General features: G+C 38.7%; 2 protein-coding genes across 4 annotated transcripts; one reads left to right on the forward strand and one right to left on the reverse strand.

The window, feature by feature from the left end:
* Positions 1 to 2: 2 nt before the first annotated feature.
* Positions 3 to 2,786, forward strand: Mrps29 (mitochondrial ribosomal protein S29). Its single transcript, XM_071786254.1, has 6 exons — positions 3 to 167; positions 613 to 942; positions 1,304 to 1,396; positions 1,482 to 1,618; positions 1,680 to 2,027; positions 2,108 to 2,786. The coding sequence occupies exons 1-6, from the start codon at positions 152 to 154 to the stop codon at positions 2,342 to 2,344; spliced, it is 1,161 nt and encodes a 386-aa protein (XP_071642355.1). The 5' UTR covers positions 3 to 151; the 3' UTR covers positions 2,345 to 2,786.
* On the reverse strand, positions 2,487 to 5,992 carry Ref(2)p (refractory to sigma P). Of its 3 annotated transcripts, none has more exons than XM_071786252.1 (4): positions 5,609 to 5,992; positions 4,343 to 4,780; positions 3,633 to 4,285; positions 2,487 to 3,217 (listed from the first exon to the last, which is right to left on the reverse strand). In XM_071786252.1, exons 1-4 carry the CDS (start codon positions 5,796 to 5,798, stop codon positions 2,963 to 2,965), a joined length of 1,536 nt encoding a protein of 511 aa, XP_071642353.1. In that variant the 5' UTR covers positions 5,799 to 5,992; the 3' UTR covers positions 2,487 to 2,962. The 3 variants fall into 3 exon arrangements, with proteins under 3 accessions (XP_071642353.1, XP_071642354.1, XP_071642352.1); XM_071786253.1 differs by having other exon boundaries at positions 3,633 to 4,264; positions 5,609 to 5,990; XM_071786251.1 differs by having other exon boundaries at positions 3,633 to 4,780.
* Positions 5,993 to 11,964: the final 5,972 nt, after the last annotated feature.

An 11,964-nucleotide genomic window follows, 5' to 3' on the forward strand; every position in this document is an offset into this window, starting at 1 on the left:
CCTCTTACCGACCAAAGTAACTCAAAACATAGGTTATGTCAAATTCGCATACACGGTGTGGGACGGTGCATTATTGAACGTGCAATTTCGAAGAAGACTCGGGATAATTGCAGTCAAACGTGCTTCGTTCTGAAAGAAGAAAGGCAGCACAATGTCTTTACGTTCATGTAAGATTTCACTTACAACGGCGTTTAATTTGTCAGTGCTAAACCATTCGACAATGCTCTGGAGTAGTCTGGAGTATACGCCTGTGATCACTGTGACTTGTCTTACCTCTTGCAAATTTTATTTATACAATCACGATTCTGTGCAACTAATGACAGCAACAATAAAACTTGCAAGATGACGTTCGTCATTAACTTTGACCAAACTCGAGTTGACTAATTAATTGGTGATTAATTGGTCAAGTAATGTCTGTAATGTAGTATTTTATTAATGGATCCAATTATTGATTTGTTGCTGTCTGACACGAGAATAAATTAGATTAGGGACAATGAATTGCTCATGTAGTTAAGAATTTTGCTGAACTAATTACAGATTAATTTTATCCGAGTTTGTGATCAGAGTCGCTCTAAGGAGAAGGCAAAGGTTTAGCGAACATAATGATTGCAGATTCGCTCCTGAGGGGAATACACAAAACGTACGGCAGGAAATTCGGCACGGCTGTCAAGGTGAAGGATGAGCAGGCGACTCAAGTATGCGCGTTCCGCACGACAGAGAACAATCCAGTGAATCACAATACGGATCACATTGCCAGATTATATACCGTGCCGACAGACGTACACCAACAACTCTTTCAGTACGGCGGGTTACCTCAAACATTTGCAAAGCAAGTCACCACTTTTCAGGAGTGTGCTTTATTGATCAGGCAACCTGCGATCGAAATTATGTCTTACCTCAGTCAAGCCGACCTAACGAGGCCCGTCAATAAATATGTATTATGTATCCTTTTGGAAACAGAAAAGAAAAGCGCTTATTTTTTTATATTAAAATTAAACTTAGGTAAAGAGGCTCGTTTCGAATCAAATTCCAAAGATAATATCAAGTTACCAGGCCATAGAGTCTAATGTGTTAAATTCGTAAATTATATTGTCATATTAAAAACATATATATGTAATCTATACGATACAAAAAAAAGTTGCGTAATTATTTCAATGTTTTTTACATTGCAAAATCGTAAGAGTTCTTTTCAATCTCCTCATTTTTTGTCGCTAATGGATTGGTCTTACAATTTGCGTTATATTTTATATTAAAAGAGCATTAACAATAATAAAAATGAAAAAGCCTTAACGATATTAAATAGACGGGAAATACGGAACAGGAAAAAGTATTACATTGAGTCACATACTACACTATGCCCTCATGGAGAAATATATACTTGTTCATGTATATTGGGGTATGTTATATTTTTATGTAAATGATAGATACATCATCTTTCAGCGTTGTACTTGTACTTGTACTAACTGCCGTTTATTCTTCAGCTGCTCGTTGGTTCAAGGACTTTAAAGAGGTCGCGACTTCGGTATTATCTCCAGGTTGCATGGATCTGCCAATCGATGCCGGGATGTGGTTGAAACAGTTCAAATCTCAAAACTCGAAGTTACTTTCACAATTAGATGTACGTGCATCCCGCGAGACATTACTTCGCCGGCTGTATCTAACGGGCGCTCGTTTTGCAGCTCAAAGTATCCAAGGATTATGTATGGAATCAACGCGAAATGACTGCGCAAGGTACTCCCATCCCAGAGCTCATCGACTTTGGTATAAGTCGCATGAAGTACGCCTGTGGCGTAGCGGACGCGCTGATAAAGGAACTAAAACTCGCCAGCACTGCAGGCAAGTGCAAGACGTTGGTCATGATAGACGGATTCAACGCGTTCACATCGAGTCACACGAACATCCACGACGACAATAAGGTGATGGTTCTGCCCAAGCAAGTCTCGTTGGCGGTACCATTCTTCGATATAACGAAAGACGATTGGTGTAACGGTGCAATAGTACTGTCAGTAGACGAAAAGGCAAATAAGGTACGTACCATAACTTGTATTGCATAATTAAACGTTTCTTTATCTAAATAAAATTCAACAGATTACTTTTTTGTTTTCAGGACCGACGGGAATCCCATCTTCCCAGATATTTGCTTGGCAAAGAAGGCTTCGAGCATCTGGATCCCTTCTTGCCAGTTTTAGTCGAAGACTATAACATCGCGGAATTTGACAGCATGATAGAGTATTACAAGGATCGCAAATGGATCAGAAACTTAACACCCAATGGTCAGAGAGAATTAGAATTAATTACTAATAAAAATCCGTTGGGCTTAATGGAGCGATGTAAATTCTTGTAAAAGTTGAACATTGATATTTATAATAAAATTTTTAAAGCTCTTAGTACCTCTTTAGTCTTCATAAAGGTTATTTCTAATCATTTTTTTAGACTCATTTTATCTGTATTAATAGGAACATTTCTTTGAAGTTAAAAAAAAAACATTTATTTTCAATATCATGGATATTTTATTAACATATAGAATACAGTAATACATAATAATCCAGTCACCAAAGAATATTTTAGTGTCCTTTATGTTAAGATTAAGAATAAAATACTAAGAATATGGATACAACCATACATCGCACGAACAATATGAGGATACATTTTTTTAAAATAATATCGTAATATCGTAAAATAATATCAGGTTCGTGTACAACATAAATTTAGCAATACGTATATAAAGAAATATTGTTAATGATCTGTTATAAGAATTAAAGTTATGCGTTGCTCATATTTAAAAACGAAATCATATGTGTAAAATAAATTCAACACAAAAAAGACATAATAATATCTAACAAATGATAATTATAAACTATCATACCAACTATTGAAAGTATAGACTATTAACTGTTAACTGTTTTTTTTTGTTGCCGTTTATACGTAAGCTATCGTTAACTAAAGTTTGGCCCCATCCCCCCTAATGATGGGGCATCCGTACCGGATGTATTACATCCAGCGCCTTGTCAATGTTACCGTTTTGCGCAACCAACAGATGGGTGAGCCATGAGCCCTCATTGGAGAATCCCATCGCCATCATCGCTTCTACGGCGCGTTGGATCTTGGGATTTGGATGATAAAACTCGTTTCTTACTTCTTCAGGTAAGGGTGGGTAGATTCTCGAGTTTGACGGTGTTTTTTCTGGCTCTCCCATGGGTGCTGATGGTGTAGTAGCCTGTATAATGAGGTATTCTGAATACGTGATACGTACACACGCAATAAATAAGATTCAAGACTTATGATACTATTATTGGTACCAAGTACTAATGATAGTATCTATTGAGCTGAGTAGGTCGAAAAAATCAGTTCTATTAGAATTAGAAATTAATTTTCGGTGTTGGTAAAGCGAATAATTTACAAATGGGGTTCTATCAATCCTTCAAATCCTGAATCCTCTTTTTATAACACCATGTATATGTTAAATTATTATATTTCTTAATTATATATCTTAATTCTCTAATATTGTGCGATTATGTCTGGAAAGTAACATTTATTATATGTATTTTAAATATCATGAAACCTTTTAATATTTTATTAATTCTGCATGTTCTAGTCAACTACTGTTTATTTTGCATATATGCGGAACGTACCTGTTTAGGCGTACTACTTCCGTTCGTGGAGGAGGAAATGGACGAGGTGCGACTAATATTGGGGCTTTCGCGTTGTATCATCGTCCATTCCTCGGCTTCGGCCGCTTGTTCAGTAGATGTTGCTGCTGGTGCTGGTGCTGGTGCTGGTGCCGGTGCCGGTGCTGATGCTGCTGCTACCGCCGCCGTTGCTGCCGCTGCTGCTGCTACTGTTGCTGCCGCTGCTGCTGTTGCCGCTGCATCCTTTTGTGACGATACATTATCCGTCGAAGGAGTAGCTGCGGTACTTACAGGATCGTCGCGCAGTTTCTTTCCTTCGCCGGGGAAGGTCTTCTTAGACGAGTCCTCCGAAGACGTAGATGCGCGGGTCTCGGGTTTTTGCGTGCTGGCCTTCGTCTGAGCGCTGCTCGCGGGCTTGTTCTTGGCGGAATCGTTTTCGGCCATCACGGTGACGTTGATGCCGAGCGGATCCAGGAACTGCGAGATGTTGGAGATGTTGTCCTCGACGATCTTCAACAGCTGTGAGAAAGAGTGCCTGGTCGCTTCCCGCTGCGGATCCTCCGTCGCCTCGGTCGCAGCCTCGGCGGACGGTTCCCTCTGTTGCTCCTTAGTCCGCTTCTGCTCCTGGCTCTCGTCTGATGGACCGGCACAAATGTCTATTACGAAATTCTCCAGTGAATTTATTATAGACGGATCAAAAGGTCCAAATTTACCATCAGTGCCGAACATGGGACAGCTGCTTCGCTTGCTCCTGTGCGGACACCTACGCTCGTCCTCTTTGCAGTGCTGCGCCGCCTTCTTCACGAACTTGCGCATGTGGTGAGCGAAGCGGCGGCCGTGATAGCTCGTCCACTCGATCGGCTGCGTCATACGGACCATGTAATGCTCCGGATGATTGCCCGCCGTCATGCAGCTGGTGCACAAGTCGTAATCCGGACATTGCATGCACTTGAAGCGGAAGCCACGTATATTCTTGTCACACACGTCACATACTACGCCGGGATGCAGCGTTTCCATGTTCAACATATCTATCGGGTCTCGCTCTGCTCGCAGCGAGATATACAGCTTGTAGATGTTGTGCCTATCCATCTCGTGTATCGCGATCTCCAATTCCTCGTTGGTGGATATGGTAATGGTCTCGTGTTCATTATCTATTAGTAACAATTAACAAAAGACAAGTTGTATAGTTAGTTGCGATCACCCAGCACACTAACAGCTGTGACTTCTGTTTAATACACAAAGAACATTGACCGTGTCATAAATCATAGTAACTTTACTTCTTCATATTATAAGGTTACGCTGAAAATATAAATTTATAAAGGTTCGCTGTGCAAGAATTAATATATCAAAATTTGTTTTCAGTGCCTCTTACACTCGATCTGCACAGTAAACAGGAAAAACGAAAGGATACATTATATTTAGATACTACAAAACATTTTACATTAAATTTCAGGGTCTCAAGTTTCAGATTAAAGATTCAACAATTTAACATTATACATTTATACATTGCTGTAACAGTTTTTGCTTCTTGAATAATTGAACTGTTAGGCTGCGTTCAGAAACGTCACACGGGTAGACACGGGTATACTCCCTTCTCCTAACTCACTGAGATAGAAAGAGAAGGGAGTATACTCGTGTACACTCGGTGACGTTTCCAAACGCAGCCTTAATGATAAAAAGGTGTATACACAGATATCTTTGTCCTCAGGGTACCTACGAATAAAAAAAAAAGGGAAACTACACAAAAAGCTGGGCACGAGTAGGTACTTATACGCAGTTCTGAATTCAATTTGCTTTTGCTGACATCAAATATGTCGTCAGCTCGCGGAAGATAACGCACAGCGCAGAACATTAAAGTGATACAAGGCTACTGATAAACGACGTTGATTGCTGACGTCAGATCAACAACCTCGCCGTTGCGTTCGCCGCCTTCGAGAAAGAGAGAGAGAGAGAAAAAAGGAGAACACAAAGAACCTCACCTTTCCAGTTGACGGTGAAGTTCTTGCCCCGCAGATCCGGGAAGATGGTCTGCAGCTTCTCGCGCAGGTAGACGAAATTCGTCGCGACGTCGGCGTCGACGCCGAATCTGCGCACTTCCGTGCAGGTCCACGGGTCCTCCAGGTACACCTTGAAGCTCAGCTTCGCCTGCCTGTTAATCTGCCTGGCCATATCGTCGCGTCGGTTCGGTTCGGCGTACGTTGAAACGTGGAGAGGAGACTACGGAAGAAACGTCTCGAAGTATCCCAAATATATATCCTCGATATACGTATATATCGCTTTTCCCCGTTTTCCTCGTCTTCCTCACTGATGCAGTTGCGTCGAGAGTCGCGCGTCGTTTGTCGGGACGACGCCGCGGCCGCTCGCTTTTATACACGATCGATAATCCACCGAACGTCCGTCACGTCGACACTCTCTAGGCGCCGCCAGTCACTTCCGGCGACTCCGGCGTCGCGCGCTGTTCTCGATCCTTCCGCCGTTGCTCCTTGTCGTTTCTTTCGTTTCTTCTTCACGATTTTATGGTGAGATTCGGACACGTCGGTGGGAAGGGGTTTCGCTCGGAAAGATGACGATTTCGGGACGGGAAAGGGTCTTTCTTGTTGGATGAATTTGAACGGCGGAAGTCGGCGCACGCGCCGCCATTTCTGAGTGAGTCTGCCTATTTTGACAGATGGTAAACCACGTGACTATCGTTGCACGATGATTCACGATTGGAGGTGAATGAGGTGATAGCGTCGTTGCGCTACGTAGTTGCATCATTGGGCATAATATGATTTTCACCTTCTTTTTTTTTTATTAAACTAGCTGGAGTGTTAAAATTAAATATTGCACTAGATTGTTGCACTAGATTGTTAATTGTTTATGATAAGTTGCAGGAACGTTTTCCGCGATGCGAGAATAATGCGTAAAACAATCGACTTGATTTATTCCTGACGTGGATTTCGACGGTGATTTTTACGCGTTATTGATTCTCGAAAATTCAGTTTTGCATTTAAAATTTACTGTAAAATGATTAATAAATGACATGCGTAATTTCAAACTGGTATTTAAAAAATATATTAAACAGAATATATTAAAAAATAGACTTTTTACAATTTATGTATTATAAATAACTATATATATCCAACATATACATACACAATTCTTTATTATAACTGCGGCCCTCTCTTATTTCTCAATGCATTTCGTTTCTCAATTTCGTTAAATTTTATCGCATATTTCTTATCTCATTCTCATTATATATATAATATTACGCATTTCTACACATATGTTTTTCGCTGTGGAGCGGATCGATAGCTTCGCCGGATAGGCGCGGAACGGTCCAGAAACATTGCGACATAGCCGCATACAGTCCAGAAGCGTCTGGAAAGTAACGGGGAAAAGTGCGCATTCATTCGGCCATGCGATTTTGCGGAGTGACGCGCTCAACTCCACGTTTTCTAGATCGCTGTCTATGCGCGCACGCGGACGACGGACAAACGTGTTTATATAACTTTCGCTACATTCGCGTTATTACGAACGACTAGAGGTGACGATAAGCCGAGGACAACCGCGCGTTATTTTGCGTAATTATAAAATATAAATGTGTGCCACGACTGAAAACCTCGTCGGTGCCGCAACGCGTGGACGTTTTGCGTCGTCGACGAGAACTTGGAAATAATTTCATTTTTTTAGTACGTCACATAAGCGGCGCGTAAAACGACAATAAAATGTAGTTATTGACAGAAGAATCTAAAAAAAAAAAAAAAAAAATGCAATTGAGATTAAATAATTTTAATCAGTTAGTATAGATCGAGATAATATAAATACGTTTGTGGCTATTATAGCTATTATAGTAATTATAATTTATAAATTAGAATTATCGGAGAAACAGGAAATATTAAAAATGCCGATGTCAATAAAAGTAACGATATAAATTCTCTCTGATTGAATGACGATATTATAACAGTCACTATTTTCTTGTATCTTAACATCGCTCATAAATTAGCATAATTGTTGTGAAACCAACAAGGTCGGTTGTTCGCACGGTAGTCGCTGAATCATTTTTGGTGCCATGATTACTAGGCGAATTTGATGAGCGCCAGCAACTCTCTCCGACCGCGAGGCGATCGATGAATCATATATCATTATGCATTAACTTCGAAACTAATAAGAGCTGTCCAGAAAGCAATCGCACAAACAGATGTGACATATGTATATATAGAAAATACATTATCAGCTTGAGGTCGGTCTCTGCATTTTTCTCGAACGTTTTTATAATCGATTATAGCTTGAAGATAACTACTTATTGCTCGCAATTCGCAACAATAAGGCCGCTGTTGTGATTCATTTAATTATCTAATTTGTTTATTTATTTATTTTTTTAGAATTTGAAGTTGCGACAACCGTTCTATGCATTTCATGACTTATGTATCGTCGATCATACATTATTTATATACATACATATATGTAATATAATAATATATAATATATACACATATATATATATATCCTTTATGTCTACTGAAAATCGCAAAGTCATGTGGATGTGTCCAGAGTCAGATACGAACGATATTTTCAAATTTATGGGCGGAAAGTCAACAGTCTCGCATCACATTTATAACCATTCACTTTCGTATCGCCATATATGAGTGATTCACATCGGTGCAAATCTAATCTAAGAATTAATCGCGCTTAGCAATTAATCAATATCTCCGAACATGTTTATTATTTGACATGAATAGAATGTTTAATTACTTTTAGAATATGTAATAAAAAGATACTTTTATTTACTGTAACGTTAAACAGTCGGGGAAGATCTCGCGTTTAATTAACTGCGTACATTTTCAGATCTCGCATTTTATGTTAATTATTCAATATGAATATTACTTAAGAAGATATTGTTGATTCTTAATTTAGCGACCGCGCAAGGAAGGAAAGCGATTAAAGCAAATTACCCCGTTTGATCGGTCGCAATTTCTACGTCGCAGAATCACCGCAATTATGTTATCTGAATTAAGCGCTCGATATGTATCTACGTCCCTGCATTTACCCCGCGTATTACTGCGACCGGGAGACATTTGTCCTGCTAAGAGGAAGTTTTACCCGTTTAGTTGATCTCCTCGGTCCATCGCGTTGAAAATTTTTCTCGACCGATCCTCCAACGGTGAAAAAAAAGAGATTATCGCTCTGTTGTCGCTTTGTCGTTCTTCTCGGCACTTCAGACAAGTACGGAGATTACGGGGGTCAGTTCGAAATATCTTCCAAACGGCCCAATATTATTATTGCTAGAACATATATCTGTTATATACATGTTCTAGTAATAATAATACTGTGCCGTTTATTTTAATTGGATTAATCTTGGACTTTATTTTTTCCTTCTTCCAAAGTTGACTGGAACTTTAAGTAAAATTTTTTTTTCCGAAAATAATGTCGTTGCACATCGCGTACTTGATGCTATTTTTGACAGCGGTATTGATAGCGGTTCACTATTCGGCGGCGTTAGTCTGCTTCCTATAACGGCGTGCACTCGCATTCTGGCTTTTCAGATGATAGAAGAATTCGTCGACGATGGTACCTATAAGTTAATCGTTCTACGTGGCAGTGCCGACTACGACTTACAATTAGTCCCCGTAAAAGTTTACTCGGCGATCGAGGAGCTCGACTTTCACTCCTGCTCTACACCTTTTGAGCGATCAAAGTTATGTCAGAGACCATGTAATATCTACCGTGTGATTTCTTTCATGCTGACGCACATAGAGAAAAAAAATGATGTTGTATCAACAGTATCAGGGTAATTGGAAATAATCTTGCTAATTTAATATAGACAATAAACAGTGATAAATGGCTTGTGAGTCACAACACGTTTCCGCGACAGTTTCAAATGAGGAAAATAAGTATTAAGAAATTTAAGAATTAAACATATTAAACATGTCGTCGATATTTTCAAATGTATCCAGCTCTGCCAAAGATGAAATGAGAAGGATGGCTGGCTTACGAGTCGTGCGTGGACGATCTTGAATGATTTTCGAAATGTTATTTAAATATTAATATTATTAACAATTTTGAATTTTTTCTAAGCCTATAATAGTGATTATAGTACATAGATGAAGATTTAAGTTATTATACTGCGAATTATTATGTTTGCAGCGTGTTAACACTAAAATAAAAAAAAATTTAAAACATCTTCCTATATAGCGAAAAAAAAACTTCAGTTTTAGCATTTTTGTTGAAAGTTATTCAATTTTCGTTGACAATCATTCAAAGTATCCAATATAAGAAATCAAATTAAAGAATATATATTAAATTATTTTCTTGCTGAGTGCCACATCCCTTTTGCGAGATATGTACGTTTAAATTTATTGATTTTTATGCATCGAGTTGAAATAAGCTAAGATACGTCGATATAACTTGAAATAGTAATGGGTGTATAAGAAGTAGGTGGATAAGTAATGCCAGCTATGGTGAGCTTAACGACAGCGAATAATTTATCGGTTTGGCCGATGATTCGCCGATAAAAATTGTAACGTTGCATACCCCCATCTACATAATTTATAATAATGTTGCCGCAATTAATTATATAGATCCTAGGATCCGATAAATTTTTGTATGCGATGATCATCCTTTAGTCACGCGTTCGCATTCTTGAGAGAATCGCAGTACCCTCATTCTTCTCTTTAACCCTCTGGCGGCGATAGCCGCTCTGTGAGCTTTTTCGATAAAGGACTGTTCGATTCATTGTTGTGTTTAGCAGGATCTGAGATTCCGATTTCTTTGTGTCTCTCTATACAGTCTCATCTGTTCGTTTTAGTTCACAAGAGGGATAATTTTTCCGAATTAAACGTTAATTATATTTATTGCAAGAGTGTCCAACTGGACGAAATTGACATTTATTTTTTACACAGTAGCCGTTAATCTGCATTTTAAGTAAGTTCTTCGTTCTTCCTCGAGCTCCGTTGTGCGTTGGTTCTTTTGCGAACTAGAAATTGGTCGTGATCGAGCGACGACCTTTTAGAAAATAGTCGCCTTGAAAGAAAATTATCTCGCAATTTCCCACGAAATCGATATTAGAACGATTATTTATTAATCCTTAACGATGATTTATAGATCCGTATAGAATCGCGTAAATTGACTTGACAATTCTGTTGGTATATACACGAAGAACTCGCCGATGATCTCACACGAGAACGGTACGATCGGCGGGTTTTTCGGTCTGTTGCTGATAGGGCTCAGCAAAGTGATGAACTTCACGGTGGAGATTCTGGATCCGGTGGAGGGATTCGGCAGCTGGAGCAAAGAGAAAATGGTGTGGACTGGTGCGATCGGCCAGTTGGTGGCCAATGAAGCTGATATCGGCATCTCCGGATTCGCGATGACGACTGGCAGACAAAACGTCATCGACTATACTATACCACTGATGCGCTCGCCATACCGCCTTTATTTTAACCCGTAGTGATCACACCTCCTAAAAATAACGTAGTGGTTACACTGGGTCCAATAGACCCCACGCAGAAAAACAGTTGCTATTTGCGTTCTTTTTGATGTATCGATTCAAACCTTGAACTGGAATTTAGTTTAAGATTTCCTCTTTATAATCCACTATTTTTTTCTCCTTTTTAAAATTTTTTTATGTTGAAAAAACGCGAAAAAATTTTTTTTTTGAGAAATTTGACTTTTTTCACAAAAATATTCACCAAAATGTCAATTTTTGGATAAAGCAAAAAAAACTTTCTGCGTTTTACTCTCAAAATAGTATATTTTTAAGAAAAAAATAGCCTGGGGTCCATTGGACCCAGTGTGACCACTACGGGTTAAGGAGCCTAACACAGCCTTGGTGGAATGGTCTTTATCATTGAACTATAACCATGTATGGTTATAGTTCAATGGTCTTTATAATTCAGCGTAATAATTATCTTTAGATCAACAATACTTATACATAAATTAGTATTAGGTGTATTATTAATAGTAGACATGCATTATTTAATCTATTACATATGCCTATGGTAATTATATTGGCTACAATTAGAGGGCTAAAAATTACAGTGGTGTAAGTCAAATTTTTTTCAAAATATTTGATTTACACCACTGTAATTTTTATCCCTCTAATTGTACAATGATAGAAGTTTAAAACTGCACAAAGACTTTATAATCATCCTGTTCATTTATAAAATTAAAAATGCAATTACTTAAGATTGTTTAATTACATCTCTGGGAAAAGTGTTATCATTGAACACAAAACAGTGTTAAAATAATTTATGCTAAAGATTCACGGTAACAAAGTGGAATAAATTGCTGCTTTTCTTCACCGATAAATGTTCCAGGCATTCAGCTCTATAACTTAGATAGCATTATTAATGAC

This window comes from Temnothorax longispinosus, chromosome 8 (genome assembly GCF_030848805.1).
Source record: "Temnothorax longispinosus isolate EJ_2023e chromosome 8, Tlon_JGU_v1, whole genome shotgun sequence".
Classification (NCBI taxonomy): domain Eukaryota; kingdom Metazoa; phylum Arthropoda; class Insecta; order Hymenoptera; family Formicidae; genus Temnothorax; species Temnothorax longispinosus.